We start from the raw sequence: 19532 nt of genomic DNA, 5'->3' as shown, positions 1-19532 counted from the left end.
AAAGCCTGTCCCAGACGTATATATGGAGTAGGCGGACAAAGTCAATACACGTGAGGCATTACTTGCTCGCATTATGAATGCAATAGACGAAATTAAGAACAACCCTGTGAAGCTTAGACGAGCAACAAAATCTGTTCATACACGTGCAGCTAAGTGCATTCAACTCGGTGGAGACATTTTTGGATATTTATTGTGAAATTGTATGTACACTGTACAACTTCCTTGATACTGAGTTTTGTTTTTGCCGGTTTAACATGAATTCACATGTGCTATGGTATTAATAAAAACAGATTATCTGACACATTCATACAGAAACTTCCTGGCAGATTAAAACTGTGTGCCCGACCGAGACTCGAACTCGGGACCTTTGCCTTTCGCGGGCAAGTGCTCTACCAACTGAGCTACCGAAGCACGACTCACGCCCTGTACTCACAGCTTCACTTCTGCCAGTACCTCGTCTCCTACCTTCCAAACTTTACAGAAGCTCTCCTGCGAAACTTGCAGAACTAGCACTCCTGAAAGAAAGGATATTGCGGAGACATGGCTTAGCCACAGCCTGGGGGATGTTTCCAGAATGAGAATTTCCACTCTGCAGCGGAGTGTGCGCTGATATGAAACTTCCTGGCAGATTAAAACTGTGTGCCCGACCGAGACTCGAACTCGGGACGTTTGCCTTTCGCGGGCAAGTGCTCTACCAACTGAGCTACCGAAGCACGACTCACGCCCGGTACTCACAGCTTCACTTCTGCCAGTACCTCGTCTCCTACCTTCCAAACTTTACAGAAGCTCTCCTGCGAAACTTGCAGAACATTCATACAGTTTCACTTAACGTTATTACCATCATTTTTCCAAAATTAAATTCTCCACAACTTCTGTTGAAATCTTTGTGCAATTGTTTGGAATTTAAAAAACAAACTGGGCCAAGTTGTTAATAAAGTAAAACTTTTACGAAATTACGTCTTTGCTTTTTTGGATGTTCTGGAAAACTACTGTAGATACACGTATGGGACATATTTTATTAGATTCAACAGATCAATAACAACAAAATAAATGGATATCGTGCTTTACTTTAACCTCCTACAGTTTTGTGATGGCTTCATATTAGCTAAGTTGCTAAATTTCAGGCAAAATCTTTTATTAGGCGCAACTCCGTAACTTAAACATTTGCGGAGCTGTGGTTACGTGAACTTTTTTCTTGAGTTTTAGTTATAGAATAACTTACTAAAATATTTGCGTATTTTCGTGAATCATCCTGTATGTGTTTGACATTGCGTCAATCGTTGGGGGCGATCTGAAGATTATATTCTTCTTGAAGAATCAAGTTTACCAAGATCGCTAGTAATTGTTTTTATTACTGTTACCGGTTTCGACACATCTACGATATCACCATCGGATCTTGTAACATCACTAGATGCACCCTGTTTTTCACAACACTGTAAAAAGCGATTTTGGCAAATTGATTCTTCAAGAATGAAATAAAACTGTTCAAAAAATGGTTCAAATGGCTCTGACAACCATGGGACGAAATAAAACTGTAAAATCGTCTCCATAACTACCAGACGAATTTTCACGGGTTTTCCAAAGGTTATTTGAGCGTAGCTAGGCACAACACAAAGGCCACAGTTTTCCGGTTGGCTCCCCTGACAGGTGAGTTCCCCGCTCCCCAGTACCCTCGTGGCTCGTGGAGGTCTTCCCGACCTCCCACCGCGGTTGGTGCTACGTTATCTCAGGAGCCGAGCCAGAGCAAGTTTCCAAGAAAACACATTGCGGTAGAAGACGCCACACTTTCCGACATTCGTATTTTGAATTTTTTTCTTGCATTCATTTTTGTTGGTTATATTTCACCAATTTATAATGTTATTTTGTCTGATTTATAAGAAACAAAGGTGTTTTTATGAGGTGTGCGTAATTTCCACATTGTGAGTGACCTCGTTATGGCGAAAGTAAATTATCTTGTTTGTCCCTTGCCCCAGATTTTTGGACAATATGGCGAAGAGGACGTTCTATTTGAGTTATGAGATGGATATTGAGTAGGTAATAAGACCTCTCACAGCTGAAGATGATGAGGATCCAGCGCTAATAGGAGATTTACGTGAAGGAAGAGATATTGCGTCGTAAGATGAGGTTCAAGAACAAAAAGATGATACGGCCACTGAACAATATACTGACGGTTCCGACGATGAAGAGGCTTCTGATACTGAAGAAGATGATGCATCATTCGCATTAGGTAAGGAGAAGAAGAGCAAATGGACCAGGAAGTCTCCGAATATGGATAAGCGCAGAAGACCTGAAACTATTATCATTCACTTTTCGTAGGTCGTAGGAGCAGCTAGACTGGACAAAACGAGAGTTGATTGTTGGAATCACTTTTTCACTGATACTATGTTTGAAATGCTAGTGAAATACACCAACCAATATATGCAGAGAATCAAGTGAAATTTTGCTCGGGCGAGTGACATTAGGTCAACAAATATGACTGAAGTTCAGGCGTTTATTGTACTATACCAGGCAAGAATCTTTAAATTCTGGAAGGTCTCTGGCGTAGCGAAAACGATGTAACTGAAGTATTTGGCCTGGTCATGAGTTATCTTCGCTTCGACAATCGCATTTCCCGAGAGCAAAGGAGAAAGTATGACACACTTTGTCCTATTAGTAAAATCAATGAATTACACTTATGGAGAAGCAGCACCAAGAATGAGCTGTGCGACGTAAACGAAAGTTGGTAGGCGTGTTGCTATGTCTAAACGATGATGTTTTTTTGAAATTTCGCTCCAGTAGCACCACTATGAGGGTGAAAATCAAGTTTACTTTAAATACACGCTGTAACGGTTGTGGTCGTTAGTTACCTTTGAGATCGGACGTGGAGAGTTGATGCTAGTAGAGCGTGCATTTAAGGCGACAAAGGTACCTTATCAATACCTCACTGAGTTGGAACAAGGTCATATATTAGGGCTACGAGAAGCTGGACGTTCTTTTTGCGATACTGTAGAAAAACTTGGCAGGAATGTAGGTACTGTACATTACTGCTGGCCGCGGTGGTCACGAGAATAAACAGTGGCAAGAAGATCGGGCTCCGGACGGCCAAGTGACCAAGAGAGAAAATCATCGTATTTAGCGTATGGCTCTGGCGAATCGTACTGCATTTGCAGCAGCAATTTGAGCAGCAATTGGCGTCACAATGACACAACGAACTGTCACAAATCGATTACTTCAAAGACAGCACGGAGCCAGACCACATGTAGCATGTGCCCGCATCTCGTGGTCGTGCGGTAGCGTTCTCGCTTCCCACGCCCGGGTTCCCGGGTTCGATTCCCGGCGGGGTCAGGGATTTTCTCTGCCTCGTGATGGCTGGGTGTTGTGTGTTGTGTGCTGTCGTTAGGTTGGTTAGGTTTAAGTAGTTCTAAGTTCTAGGGGACTGATGACCATAGATGTTAAGTCCCATAGTGCTCAGAGCCATTTGAACCATTTTGAACCATGTAGCATGCATTCCACTGACGCCAAGCCACCGCCATCTGCGACTTCAGTGGTGTTAAGCGAGAGCTTACTGGAGGGCAGGATGGAGGTCCATTGTGTTTTATGATGAAAGGTGGTTCTGCCACGGTGCCAGTAACGGCCGCGTGTTGGTTAGCCAGTTGAGGGCCTGCAACCAACCTGTCTGTGTGCTAGACACACTGCATCTGCACATCTGGAATTGTGTTTTGGGTTTCAATTTTGTATGACAGCAGGAGCTCTATCGTGTAATGCCACGCACCCGGACTGCATATTTGTACATCAATCTAGTGATTCAACATGCTGTACTGCCATTTATGAACAGCATTCCAGGGGGTGTTTTCCAACAGGATAACGCTCACCCACGTACCGTGTTGTAACAGAACATGTTCTACAGAACGTCGACATGTTGCCTTGCCCTGCTCGATCACCAGATCTGTATCCAGTCGGGCACATGTGGAACATCATTGGACGACAACTCCATCGTCATCCACAGGCAGCACTAACCGTCTCTGTATTGAGCGACTAAGTGCAAGAGGCGTGGAACTCCGTCCCACAAACTGACATCCAGCACCTGTACAACACTGTGCCTGCACGTCTGCAGGCTGCGTTCAATATTCTGGCGGTTAAACGCGTTACTAACGTACTGGCATTTCGCATTTGCAATGGCGTATCTCGCCCTTATCTTGCAATGTTAATCACTTAAACTTGTTAGCTGGACGAATGTATTCCCGAAATTTCATTTCTCTAAATTAATTACTTTTCGATGTTGCAATTTTTTCCGTCAGTTTATTAGTGGAAAACTGTCAAAAGAACTGTTCTGTTGGAGAGAACGTCACCATCAACGAAATGCTCTCATGTTTCAGAGGAAGATGCCCTTTCCGTCAGTATATTCCCTCAAAACCCATGAAGTACGGGATCAAACTGTTCACCCACGTGAAATGACTTACAGGTACAGCCTGGAAATGTATGCTGGCACACAGCCTAACTGTCTTTCCAGTGTGAACAACAAACCACCTGACGTCGTCAAATGGATAGTTGAGCCCTTATTGGAAAGTGGATGCATTACTACGTCAGACAACTGGTTTACCGACCTTGCGCTTCTTGATGACCTCAAAAAACGTAAGCTCACTGAAGTTCATTCGGTAAGGTAAAACAAGAGACAGTTGCCTCCAGCCTTTGTGCATATGAATGGGAGGAAGCAGTACTACAGTACGTTCGGGTTCAACGATGGCAAAGCCCTGGTCTTGTACATTCAAAGACAGTAAAAATACATGTAATCGTCCTTACTTACCTTCACAATAACAATGCTGTTGATCTTTCATCTGGACAGCAGAAGAGATCATCATAACATTCTACAGCTCCAATAAAGATGGATTGGATATTGTAGACCAAATATGTTCAACTTTGATCTATGCAGAAACAACCCAGTGGTAATCTTTTATTCGTGGGAAAATGTGACTGGTATCAACTCCCTCCTCATCTACCTTGGCAATGATCTTGAGCCATTGAGTAGGAGGATGTCCCTCAAACATTTGGACTATGAGCTTATTCTCCAGAGCTTCAGAAAAGGAGCCAGAAGCGGCGTGGAATCCCCTCCAGCCTCCAAATCTGCCAGAGGAAGTTCAATCCCCCGACGAATTTTCGTAATGGTGGTCGAAGGACGAACCGCCTTTTAAGAGGCGTAGATGCGTATCCTGCAGGACTAAAACTGGTTTGAGAAGGCTTACCGTGTCGGGATGTCCGAGTTGTACAAAGCTGATCTACAATGAAGACGCAAAAGACGTCTGCGATGAGTGCAGAGTTGCCATCCTTCCACCTCTTTCTGAGGAGCCTAAATCAAGCGAAGCTGAGGAGGACTGAGGAGACTAGGATCAGACAGAAGTGTCTGAGTGTTTTTTCGTGTTTTTTTTTTTTTTACGTTTAGGTCCCCAATCAGTACTAATTTTGAATCAAATTCACTGGAGGGCAAAAAAATGATCATTTTCAAAATCATATGTATTGGGTAATAAAAACTATTTTTCTTTCAGTTCTTTTATTAACCCTTTAATCTCGATTCTAAAGTAGGTAAGTAAGGAGGAACGTTCTCCAGATCAAAAAGGGAATTGAAAAGTCCTTTTCTGGCCCATTGTGTCCGAACGAAGTTACGACAAGTTTGCGACTGGCGGATGGTTAATCAACACGGCGTAGTGTACGAAAGAAACAATAGGTGGCGCTGTTAATTTCATAGTATTCGAAAGAACCAACAGATGTCTCTGTTAGTCTTTGTAACTCACAAGAAGACTGCGCCTACTCGTCATCATCGATTTCGTCAAAATTAATGGGATATGCAGGTCTTGGTCAGAAACGTGAGTGACAAAACTGAGATCTCCATATGGCCAAGCGTTTAGAAAAACTATCATTTTGGCGTTGATCGGGCAAGGTTTGAGTCATGGTAGCGTAGTTTACAGTCGGTGGTTGGTAAAGAGCAAAGAGTGCGAAACACTCATCGCAGGCCCGTGGGATCGAGTCCGTATTAAGTAACCCTGTTTTTATTTCCAGTTTTTACCTTACTTACCCTGCAAATAAACAGAGATGTGCATATGTACAGGAGATCAAATTCTTTTCTGTTAACTGACTCGTGTGGTGGAAAAACAAATTCAAAATCATACGACGAGATTTTTCGAGATAAAGAAAGATTGCCATTGCGCAGTATTAAAGTAATTCCCCCCAAATGCGTACGTCTAGTGCCACCCTGCCATGTTTATTTTTAACGTCCGCTAAAGAATTTTATGATAAAGCGTCAAAACTGCTCTTATCCCGTCGAGACGGAAAAAGATATAACATCCCGAGAAGACTGTATCAAAAAAAAAAAAAAAATCCACTGTACAACACCAGGTTTCTTCGCAAATATGTGGCGAAATGATGCGTTACACTTGGTTTACTGCCAAACTGTACAATGAGAGTTAGCGTTTTATGAATGTAAACCAAGTTCAGAAGTTTTAAAACAATCATGAAATTGTAAAAATGCAGCGTTTATAAAGTGTGCAAAATGCCGAGTAAATTAATGCTCCCCCTGTTTTTACGATAATATTACACCAGCACGATTAAATCATCAACTATAAAATAATAAAAGTACCTAACTGTATATGCAAAAAGTACCCATGTACACTTTGCAAACCTTTCCTCGGAATTTATTTACAATCCAAATTTTCCTCTACCTTTAGTTTTCATGGAACTATTAATTAGTAAATGCGCTGTAATTACTGATTTTCATATTCGTTTATAGCGTAAGTAACATAATAACTGAAAATATAGAAGACTTCCTGCGAAGAGACTCGAACCCAAAACCTTTGGAATGTGATTAAATACTCTTTCTGCTGCGCCAAATGGTACGTGGCAGCCGTCTTACCGTAAACTGTCCATGCCTCTCGCTACCCGCGCCAAAAATGCTATTTTTTTCGAACGCATGGACATCTGGAGCTTCCATTTCTGTCATTTCTGCTCAAGCCCTGCATATACTACAAATCTGGACGAAATTGATGATGATAAGTAGGGCGGTCCCCTTGTCACTGACTTGTGTTTTAGGAAATTTACGTCAATGACAGAATTAAGCGTCGCAAACATATCTTTAGGAATACAAACTAACAGCGAGATTATTTGGCTAGGGTATAAGGATTTACTGATTTCCCTTTGTGTATTATATCTTAATGACATTACTTTACTTCTTTCGATAAGTTTTATTTATGTTATTTGCTAGGAAAAATGAATGTATTCAAATGTTCAAATGTGTGTGAAATCTTACAGGGCTTAACTGCTAAGATCATCAGTCCCTAAGCTTACACACTACGTAACCTAAATTATCCTTAAGACAAACACACACACCCATGCCCGTGGGAGGACACGAACCTCCGCCGGGACCAACTGCACAGTCCATGACTGCAGCGCCCCTGACCGCTCGGCTAATCCCGCACATCGATGAATTTATTAAGCTTGCTTTGTGATTTAGGAGCCTACTCATTGCATTTTCACTTCGATTTGTTTTCGAATAAGAATGTCTAGAAAAATTTAGCGACGTTGGATTGCTTTTTTCAATATGTTGTGTTTATATTTGACTTCTTTCCTCGGAAAGTTTATTTTGCCTCAGTGACAGAAGTATTTCCGAAAGTGTACGTCAGTGACAGAATTGAGAGCCTCTATCTTATCTTTATGAGTACAAACTAACATTGAATTTACTTGGCTAGGATATTTGGATTTACTGAATATATTTCAATGCATCAGAACGGCTAATGAACGCTCCCAAGAATTCAGTGAAGATCTCGAGGTAAGACTAGCTATGGCTTCAGAACTTCAGGCTTTAATTCGCTCTTTGGAAACTGCTTCCGAAAGCGAGGTGCGAAGAAACTCTGATCTCGTTCGTCAGTATCCTTCACTCACGGAGGCGTTGATTTACTTCTCTTCAAAAATGGTTCAAATGGCTCTGAGCACTATGGGACTCAACTTCTGAGGTCATTAGTCCCCTAGAACTTAGAACTAGTTAAACCTAACTAACCTAAGGACATCACAAACATCCATGCCCGAGGCAGGATTCGAACCTGCGACCTACTTCTCTTCAACGTAACACCATAGGAGCGGAAATTTTGATGGAAAGTGGGGCTGGCATGTGAGTTTTTATACCCCGAATCCCGTTTATTCTTAACAAGTTACCATTTTGCTTTAAACGTGTACAATTCCCAGTGAATTTATGTTACGCCATGGCTGTAAACAAAGCACAACGTCAGACGCAGCAGTTGCGGACCTAAATCTTCGTGTAAGTTTCTCTCTCTCCCATGTTAATGAAGGAAACAACCTCTTTGTTCATATACCCGATCATACGACTTCGAAAGTTATACACAAAGAAGCTTTGTAAGTTAAAAACAAATTCCACGTCGACGAACTGTTAGACAAAATGATCGGCAACACGGGGTTTCTCTGCTAGTGAGGAGTAAAGGGTGTGGAGGAATGCTAGAGTTTAACGGTTCGCCGACATCGAAGTCATTAAAGCAAAACTTTAGAAGTGACAGACAAGAAAGGGGAAGGTAATTGGGCGCGTGCTAGTCTAAGGACTCTTAAAGCTTAGATCCGAATTTCTGGACGAGGATTTGAGCCTCACACCTCCCAAATACGTAAGAGGTAATGTCATGACAACTGCGTCACGTCACTGGGAACAGGGAATAGTTCCAGAAACTAAAAGGATGCTGTTAGACGTAGGACAGTGGAACTTACTTCTTCCTCTTACTTTTATTTAAGGTGGTGAATAGCGCTTTATTTAGTATAGAAAACTACAGTCTCTCATGAAAGCATTAAGTCACCTGGAATAAAGACAAGAGGAGAGGTACGACAAGAAAAAGAAGAAGAACGAAACCGTTTAGTAAAGGACTGGCTGCTCGTTTTAGATTAATTTAGTAACACGAAGGACTGACAGGGTTAGACCTGTAATGGAAATGTATTTTAGCAAGAAAGTGGTTACATAGTTACTACTTCTACATGATGTACTATAAGTCTACATTAGAGAGGGAAGTTACAAAAAGTGTACAAAAAGATTTTTTTTATACATTATGACGATTTTCGTTAAATATCGTTTAGTAAATTAGAAAGACTAGAAATTTTCTTTGTTTTATTAAAAAATACATACCAACACTGCTCTTTTATTTGTACACATACACACGCAAGCGTCACACACATCAAACAGCAGAAATTACACGTATGTTGCCTTAAACACATCTGAGTTCATGGACTGCCATCGGCACAGCATGCAGCGGTTCCTTATTGATTCACGGGCGTGAAAAAAAAAATAATACGGAGGAATATGTTTAAATATACACTAATCAAGAAGGTTCCTGCATATGAATTCTTGTCTGTATAAAAGTATCTAGGCCCTGCGCATGAACACAGTGAAGCTGTCATTGAATTTGAAAAATCCGATTTGTTCAACAAGAAACTGTATTGTGCGTATTGGCAGTCCATATTCACAAGCAATTGAATTATTATATGCCTTAAAACGATGTTACATTTATTACTCGATATTTTGTTGTTAAATGAAGTAACATGTAGTACCTTTCCAATTACACATTAATAATCAAATAACTGATTAACATTACACATTTAATTTTACAAAATGCTGAATCAGGCCTTGCACGACAACCATTTACATTCAAAATTCCACATACCCTTCTTTTTAGAAGATAGAGCCACCTTTTCCTCATAAACTTACGTTTACTGAAAGACAAAACGGTTCAGCTTATTTTATACGATTCTGCAGGACTACAGAAAATTTTAACTGAGTAATTAGAGGGAAGAATCACTCCAACTTGCTAAATAAAAACGTTATTTGCGTATTAAGTCTAAGCAGGTTTACCATGGAATCTACGCCGTAAGTGGTGTCCGCCTTACACGCGACACTACGGAGGGAAAATGTAGTGCCTAGAATTACAAAATATCCTTACGGCAAATGAAAAGTATTTTACATATTTGTCATCTTCGCACATCCAAACTACGTCGGAATATTCAATTTTGACGCTCCCAGAACCAGTAGTATATTGTAAAATCTGTCATCGCAAATTACCATACACTGTTATCGTACCCATATATAGAAAATCCTGTACCAGCAATATTTTATTGTTATTCAATTCTCTTAACAGCAGTTTTCGGCTGACGCCTGAGGCATTTGAAGTTCCGAATGCGATGTATCAGCCATGGTGCCATACATCGGCGGTCCCTGTGTATGTACCGCGGTTGTTCCAGTGTGAAACGACACAACGTTGTTCTGCTCCTGTATTCTATGCTAGAGGTGTATGTGTGCGTGATGACTATCAGAATTAAAAGAATTGTGAGTGTTAGGCAGTTCTGTGATTCTCGGCAGATGAAAAAACTTTGGCCAGAAGTGCTTCTGCTCAATAGTCAAGATGGTGGCGCCTTCTGTGACAGACAAACTTTGATCAACTGTGTTGCTGGTGAACGCCTGAGTCGAGACTGCTGAACAATGATTTACTGCTATACGTCAGTTCTTAGTTGACGGGAAGAAACAGATATTTATAGATTTAGGATTTTGCGTGAAATACACCAGGGATTAGTAATAATTACCGTATTCCGACTTCTTTTATTTGAAGGAGACAAAACAGATTATTTGAGTACGATGTGCGTCACTCATTTTGGCAGTCCTCTGTGTAACTTCTTATTACAGATCCTGTTAAGGTACGGAAGTATTCTTCCTAATGGGAATTTATTGATTAGTTTGCTATTTCACTTGATGCTAATAGAAAGAGTATATAATTGTGATGTCCTTGATGTATCTCTCATCGAAGCGTTTACCTATTCAGTAGATGCATTCTGACGAAACTGGAATCAACATTAAAATAGGTGTCTAGCTATGTTGCATTTTTGGTACGTATACTATGTATATGTCAACACAATTTTCTTTCTGCTCTTGTATCCTGGATGCTACGGATGATAAATGTGTGTAATGTGTTCAGTTCCTTCCATGCGGAGACCTTCAGTGGAATGAGTGGAGTGTGGAAGGTATACGAGTACCGAAATAAGCGATCTCCGACAGCCAGTTGGAAGGTAGTGGCAAATAAATAGAATAACACAAAACAATTAACAAGCATTTCGCGTACTAAATATACTCCAGAGGAATCTCTGCATTTGACAGTGTTTCTCTTTTTCTCTAAATGGCCCACGTCTCAATGTTCTTGTGGAACGACTGTTGAGGTTTGGTCGTAAGCGTCCTGGTGAGGGTGTCGGCTCCCGGCAGTTGGAAGGACCTGCCTCGGTAGCGGCGCGTTGCACGCCGCGAGGCGGTGACGTCGCCCGGCGGCTACTGTAGGCGCATCGTCACCCAGACGACGGCGCGCGGGTGCACGAGTCCGCCGATCTCGCAGTTGACGGTGCGCGTCTCGCCGTTCACGACGAACAGCGCCTCGTTGGCCGTGGTGACCATGTAGTGGCCGAACACCGCCGACGAGGCGATCGGCCGGTTGGGCGCGCCCCACTGCGCAAGCGCGGGAGACATGGCGCGGCCCACGCCGGTGATCATCTCCACTTTACCTGCGCAACAGCGGTCCAGTTCGTACACACGAATCAAAGTCAGTGATAAAATATGGACAGGAGCACTAATCTCTGTGTATTAGGCAGTGAGGTAGCCCTGTCGAACAGTGGCGGTGGCAAACACAAAAATTGTTCAAATGGCTCTGAGCACTATGCGACTTAACTTCTGAGGTCATCGGTCGCCTAGAACTTAGAACTAATTAAACCTAACTTAACTAAGGACATCACACACATCCATACCCGAGGCAGGATTCGAACCTGCGACCGTAGCGGTCGGTCGGTTCCTACTGTAGCGCCTAAAATCCCACGGCCACTCCGGCCGGCTTGGCAAACACAGGCTGTTTCAACATACGAGGGTTGGAACTTTAGCAGTGGCAACTATTTATTTACAACTCGTACAAAATAGATACGTGTTTCAAAGTTTTACTGACCTCCAAAAAAGTCACCAGCATTGTGTATAACCCGTTGCCAGCGAGGTGGAAGTCGTTGGATCAGGGCCGGCGCAAGGCACGTGCGAAACGTGCGGCCGCACGGGGCGGCACTTCCCGAGGGGTGGCAAATCTGCGGCATCCTCCCTCCCCCCCATTTTTTTTTGGACAAACTCAACATTCATGGCAAAGAGGGGATTCGAAACCCAACCTCGAAGGGAGCGGCTTCGGGAGTTGTGGCATGGCGCCTCTACTACCTGCCGGCCGTCCCTGTTGGACAAGGGGAGGGAGGAGGACTAATTTCTTCCTCGCCACTGTGGCAGCACCGTCGTGTTTACGCCGTAGGAGCAGAGAGTGGGAAGCAGTCTGGCGTAAACGCCAGTATTCGTATGGGTGAGCGCTGCCAGCCTGTTACGCGCCGTGCGTTTACTCACAACTAATTTTGCAGAAGACGAAATCTAATTTGGAAATTCGAATGCAATGTTCGATACTGCAGTTACATGTTAAGCCTAAAGCAATTTTGCTAAGCCCTTCAATGGCAGTTTCCGAGTGTTTTATTCTTCCCGCATTACGGAAAAAAAATGGTTGAACATTACTACAGTCAAACATGTCCAACACCTACAATGGCTAGAAGTATTCTGAATGGGTAAATACGTTGCGAGTAATTACAAGGGATAAAGACATTGGTAATAATCCTGGCATAAGTTGGCTTTAGACGTATTTTTGAAAATTTTTGCTATCCGTTTATGAGTGATAGTCTGACGTTTTGGTTTGCCATGAAACACCCGTCTCCGCCTGCGTGAACAACCATTAAACTCTGACCGGCACTTTTGTTTGACAATACTACTCGCACACTATCACTTTGCCAACATTTATTTACTGTATAACGCGTGTGAATCCATGTTTCATCTTAGTAAACTACTGGTCGCTTTGATTCTGATGAAAACCTGAGAAATTATGGTGCTTTAGTAACAATGCACTCTCGTCCGCACAAAACAAAACGTTAATTTTGACACCTTCTAAAACGAAAATCCATAGAACATTGCTTCTGAGGGTTTACTTGCTAGCTTTGAAGCTCATTTCTGTTTGACAAAAGTTGTGCAGTTTTCACGAAGTTCGTATTACTTTCTATTGTTCGTAATGCCATAGAAATTGCTCCCTGATAATACATTTATCCGCATCATCGGTCACAAACTTATTATGAGCTTCTTGCTTTTTCTTCTGAGGCACTAGTTTAACCGTAGCCTCGCTGTACCGCGTCACGTGACCTAGTTCCTGGCACTGCCGCGACACCACTTCGCCTCTCCAGGAAATACGTATTGTTGCGTTCTCTACAGCCGAGGGAGTCAAGATTGGTCAGGAGCACTTTCATTGCGTTTCGTAAGAACAGAAGAATTGGTGTGTCCGAATATCTTGCAACTTGGGATGTAATAGGTAAGTGCTTTTCATATAACATACAATTAGTATTGCTCATGCACGTTACTCATAAGTTAGAATTTTTCTCTTTCAAGATTGCAGAATAGGAAAGTTTATTTTCCTTATGATCTGCCGGCCGGTGTGGCCGTGCGGTTGTAGGTGCTTCAGTCTGGAACCGCGTGACCGCTACGGTCGCAGGTGGGAATCCTGCCTCGGGCATGGATGTGTGTGATGTCCTTAGGTTAGTTAGGTTTAAGTAGTTCTAAGTTCTAGGGGACTGATGACCACAGATGTTAAGTACCACAGTGCTCAGAGCCATTTGAACCATTTGAACCTTATGATCTATTACTTCAAGAATTGGCAAGTCGGCAAATAAACACGCGTCGTCCCAATAGCTAGAATGAAAATAAAGCGAAGAAAAGTGAAGTGATATGGCGATGACTAATTTGCTACCCCTTATTCTATAATCAGACACGAAAGAAATGACACATGGAAATTACGACGGATGTCGAGTGTCAGTTCTTTGAAATGAAAAACCACAGTGCAGTGAGTTAATATATTTCGACTAGCATTAGTACCCGTCGATGCCCAGGTGTGTATTTATTGCATTATCATGTTACTCCATCTCCTTATTCTTCCTCTCTCCAGTGTCTTCCGCCCCACTCTTTGACCGTTTCACCTGCGTCTGTGGTGAAATTTGGCCTGAAATTCAATTTCACGCGGCTCAATTCTTATGACTTCATCTCCTGAACAGTGTATACTACAGTAATATAATATTCCGTTTACGTGCAGTGGAATATCAGGAAAATGTCTGTGAAGTGTGATGAAAAAATTCAGTATACTGACATCAACAGTTAGTTTCACGTAATCGTTCTTTACAGGCTGGATCGAAACATGTCCGATGGTAAAAAAAGGCTGTCTGGCAGTGAATATAGGAAAAGACGGGCGCTGAAGGAAGATGACTATAAGAAGCAAAAGGATGCACTGCAACGATAGTTCAAGCCAAAGGGAGAACGACCTAGCAGCGGCGAGGGTGGAAAAATAGATCCTGAAAGTACAGAAACTAGTGGAGCTACTGCAGCTACATCTTTATCTTCAGGACATGACCAGAAAGTTGGCCAACACAGTACTGCGACCACCGTATACAGTAGCAATGCTGACGGTGGGCCACCCACAACATGTTCAACAGACCTCGTCTGGGCTCAAGAGCTGCTTTGTGAAGAAAGCTCCGAGATTGAAACATCAGGCAGAACTGAAATTAGGCGACCCGATTCGGAAAATACCGGAGGAACATCAGCCTAGGTACTCACCACCGGAAAAGGGATTGAAGGCGAGCCTAAACTGGAAGACACAATTGACTCAGATCCCGGAAGATGGCCGGAAATTATTACCGACTGCATTCGAAAGACTTTGGTCATGCGAGGTCCTCCAGAGCGTATTAAGGAAGCTGAAGAATGTCCTAAAAAAGCGGACGACCGGCGTTTCAAAAAAAAAAAGTTCAAATGTGTGTGAAATCTTATGGGACTTAACTGCTAAGGTCATCAGTCCCTAAGCTTACACACTACTTAACCTAAATTATCCTAAGGACAAACACACACACCCATGCTCGAGGGAGGACTCGAACCTCCGCCGGGACCAGCCACACAGTCCATGACTGCAGCGCCCCAGACCGCTCGGGTAAACCCGCGCGGCCCGGCGTTTCAGCCCTGTGCACTACAGCTATTCTTTGAAGAATTTAGAAGAAGCAGATAGACATTGGTTGGTGTACTCAAAGAGCAAGGATGCTGGGTTCTACTTTTGTTGCAAACTTTTTTCGTCATCTACAGTAAAAATGGCAAAGAACGGTATAATCGACTGGCGGCATCTTGCTTTGTATCTCGAATGTCACGGGAAGTCCACCGAGCATTTGAATTCACATAAAAAGTGGATCGTGTTTTCCGAGAGAATGAAAAAGTCACGAACTGTTGACGCCCATCATCAAAGGCTTCTGAATACTGAAAGCGAACATTAGGAAAATGTTCTTGAGCGCTTAATAGCAATAATTCATTTCCTTGGTCGGCAATGTCTGCCTTTTAGAGGAAGTACAGATACACTCTTTCAGCCTGACAGTGGAAACTTCTTGAAACTCGTTGAATTATTCGGAAAATTCGACAGTGTGATGATGGAGCACCTGCACAGAACAAAGCAAGGTGAGAACAAGGATCATCACTATCTTGGAAAAGAAACACAGAATGAACTAATTCATCTTATTGGATCATCTATAACCAACAACATTTTATTAATGATGAAATTTGCAAAGTATTACAGTATAATTCTGGACTGAACACCAGATATTTCAAAAGTTGAGCAGATGACAGTTGTGGTACATTTCGTCCAGGATACAAGACTCGACAGGGTATACGATGTCCGAATTCGGGAGCATTTCATGGGATTTTTTCCAGTGCTCGAGTCTTCAAGCTCCACTTTGACGCAGGTCGTACTCAAGTTCTTGCAAGATAAAAGAATCCTATTGTGTAATATGAAAGGGCAAGGATATGACAATAGAGCAAACATGAAAGGAAAGAAGTCTGGTCTCCAGAAAATAATTTCAGATATGTACAAGAGAGCATTTTATGTACCATGTAGCAGTCACTCATTGAATCTTGTTGTAAACGTTGCCGCTATGTCTTCTAAACATGCTGTTTCCGTGTTTTCGACAATGAAAAGCTTGTATGACGTCTTCTCGTCCTCCGTTCGAGGTTAGGATGTCTTGAAGAAGTATCTGCCTAACCTGTCGCTGAAGCCACTGAGCGATACTGGGTGGGAAAGTCGCATCGATGCACTTACTCCCCTGACGTTTCAAATTGGAGGCGTTTATGATGCACTGGTTCAGATATCAGAAGAATTCAATGGCATGACCACTCACGAAGCAACGTCGCTTGCGAATCAAATAAAAAATTGCATCTTTCTCACTTCTATAGTAATCTGGTACGACGTTCTGCTTCACATCAGTGAAGTCAGTAAGACCCTCCAGACCACTGATATAAATGTTTCTGAGGCCGTTTAAATGCTTGAAAAAACGAAAGCATACTTTGAGACCTGCAGAAGAGAAGAAAAGTTTGTGCCTTTCTTGACGAATTCCAAAGAATTGGCCACAGAATTAGAGCTAGAAGATCTAACGTTACCACGGATAAGTGTTTCCTGGCGACGAAGTAAGAAGCCAATACACTTTACCTATGAAGGAAGGGATGAGACAATAGATGACCAAACAAAACGTTACAAGCCTGAATTCTACTATTATCTTTTAGATGCAGCAACCACATCTTTGGATGAGAGATTCAATCAACTGAAATCTCATTGTGATTATTTTGATTTCCTCTACGACATCGCCGAGCTGAAGAATGCACCTCCTGACAGCCTGGACACAAAGTGTAGAATCCTCGCAGCGATTTTGCAAGATCATGAATCAAGCGACATTGATGCACTGGAGTTGATGGAAGAACTAAACGCGCTTTCAACATTGCTGAAACCTTGAATAGGACCAAAAGAGACTCTGAAGTTTATAGGAAGACATAAATTTTGCCCTAATGTTAACATTGCTCTGGGAATTCTCCTAACACTCCCAGCGACAGTTGCGAGTGGAAAGAGGAGTTTCTCAAAACTGAAATTGATAAAGACATACCTCCGATCAACGATGAGCCAAACTCGTTTGAATGATCTTGCTAGAATATCGATAGAGCACGAGCTTGCAGAGGATTTAAATTACACAGATCGTGTGAAAGAATTTGCACAAGCAAAACCCAGGAAGGTTCGATTTGTCTAGTATTTTTTTAAATTTTTATATTATGATCAGTGTCTTGGTTATTTACTGTGTTGTTTCTTATTTTGTTCAACATTAAATAGTTATTGTAAATATTATTGTCCATAACAAATTATCGTTAAATTGTAAATATATTTTGTTTTCCGTTAAATACATTATCTGTTCACAAACATTGAAAAATGTTTAATGACGTTAACTGTAAGTTCATGCCGCGCGGGATTAGCCAAGCGGTCTAGGGCGCTGCAGTCATGCGCTGTGCGGCTGGTCCTGGCGGAGGTTCGAGTCCTCCCTCGGGCATGGATGTGTGTGTTTGTCCTTAGGATAGTTTAGGTTAAGCAGTGTGTAAGCTTAGGGTCTGATGACCTTAGCAGTTAAGTTCCATAAGATTTCACACACATTTGAACATTTTTGTAAATTCACAAGGCTTATTAAAATTAGCTAGATTTCTTCAATTAGGTTTGACGCCATTTTTGAGCTGGTGCCCAGTGACTGTTTTGTACAAATCTGTAGAAAATGTCACCAATCAGTCGCAATTTTTGTTTTTATTTTCCAAATCTACATAGGTTTCGGGCACAGTGTGACTATTCTCAATGCTTTGACTTATGTTTACATCCATACCGTTATGCTGAACGTAACTGTCAACATGACGGTTTAGATGTAAGCACATATTAAAAGTTTGAGACTGGCCACTCAGTGGACGAAACCTAGGTAGATCTGAAAAGTAAAAACAAAAATTGCGATTGATTGCTGATATTTTCTATAGATTTGTTTAAATAATATTCCACAAACGTTTTGAAAAAAAAAAAAAACGGGGGAAAGGGGGGGGGGGGGGAGAGGAGCGGCAATTTAGCAGCTCGCACGGTGCGGCACTTGGGCTTGCGCCGGCCCTGCGTAGGATACTCTTAGCAGTGACAGTTGTGTTGACAGTTCGAGCGGCGCAGTCTATTGCCCGACGAATTTGTAGCGGTTCTGAAGCGAATGCCGTAAAGTGTTTCCTTCAGTTTGGAAATCGAGTTTAACTTGCTAGGGCTTAAGTCAGTGAAGTGCAGTAGGTGGTATAGCTGGGAGCAGTCCCATCGTTCAAACATAACAGTAACAAAAAATATTCAAATGTGTGTGAAATCTTTTGGGACTTAACTGTTAAGGTCATCAGTCCCTAAGCTTACACACTACTTAACCTAAATTATCCAAAGGACAAACACACACCCATGCCCGAGGGAGGACTCGAACCTCCGCCGGGACCAGCCGCACAGAAATCAGTAACAGCTTGCACTGTATTTGCTTGAGCATTGTCCTGAAAAATGATTATCAGGTCCTGCAGAAAGTGTCATCACTTCTGTCTCTGTGCTGTTTATTTTTGGAACACAACCTACGACCAGCTTAGAGACAGAAGTGATGACACTTTGTGCAGGACCTGACCATCATTTTGCAAGACAACGCTCAAGCACGTACAGTGCAAGCTGTTACTGATTTGTTTGACTGATGAGGCTGCTAAGTGCTATACCACATACTGCACTCATCTGGCTTAAGCCCTCGTTAAGTTCAAATCGATTTCTAAACTGAAGGAAGCACTTCACGGCATTTGCTTAAGAACTGCTACAAATTCGTCGGGCAATAGACGTCGCCGCTCGAACTGTCAATACAACTGGCACTGCTAAGAGTATCCTACGACTTCCACATCGCGGGCAACGGGTTATACACAATGCTGGTGACTACGTTGAAGGTCAGTAAAACTTTGAAATGAGCTGTAAATAAATAGTTGCCACTAATAAAGTTCCAAACCTCGAACATAAACGATTTATCAGCAGCACAATTCGACTGTTCGCAACCGATGCTGTTAGTTATTACAGGGAATTTTCGTCGTTGGACGATCCTAAGGACTTGTACAAAAATTTCAGAAACTTGTAGTTGATATAATGAATGTCAGGTCTCTTTAAGTGTGAGTAATTGTAAGATAATCCGTATAAAGGAGGTCGTAGAGTCACTAATACTGCCTATTCTTGATTATGGCGATCCCAATCTCCAACGGATTTTGTATGAGAGGTCATGTCGTCTGGAACTGGCGATGGAAGCCTGTGTGCTAATCAATCGTGACGTACGGTGTTTCGACGATACCACGCCTGGCTATGAATAGTTATTATTGCTATGTGCTGATAAGCATAGAGGTTATCATACCCTGTGTTTGCTGTATCGTCTTCTCAGTCATTGCACTCCTCCTTCCTATTCATCTTCACCCCTCACACTATAACCCCTCAAAACATAAAACAAATTAAAATCTTCTCAAACTTCAAAAGACATAATTTTTTTACGGGGGACATGGTCTGTTGCTTGACGTA

General features: G+C 42.3%; 1 protein-coding gene across 2 annotated transcripts in view; it reads right to left on the bottom strand.

Moving 5' to 3' along the window:
- Positions 1 to 9107: 9107 nt before the first annotated feature.
- The window catches only part of LOC126254472 (follistatin-related protein 5-like), a 572842-nt gene continuing 562417 nt past the window's right edge, over positions 9108 to 19532 (bottom strand). For both annotated transcript variants that reach the window (XM_049955314.1, XM_049955315.1), the window contains exon 17: positions 9108 to 11553. In XM_049955314.1, coding sequence (XP_049811271.1) covers positions 11324 to 11553 — 230 coding nt within the window. In that variant the 3' untranslated portion in view covers positions 9108 to 11323. The remainder of the gene's footprint in view (positions 11554 to 19532) is intronic.

Source organism: Schistocerca nitens, chromosome 1 (genome assembly GCF_023898315.1).
Source record: "Schistocerca nitens isolate TAMUIC-IGC-003100 chromosome 1, iqSchNite1.1, whole genome shotgun sequence".
Classification (NCBI taxonomy): Eukaryota; Metazoa; Arthropoda; class Insecta; order Orthoptera; family Acrididae; genus Schistocerca; species Schistocerca nitens.
Note: the sequence above shows the minus strand (reverse complement) of the source record. Positions and strands in the feature narration are given on the sequence as shown.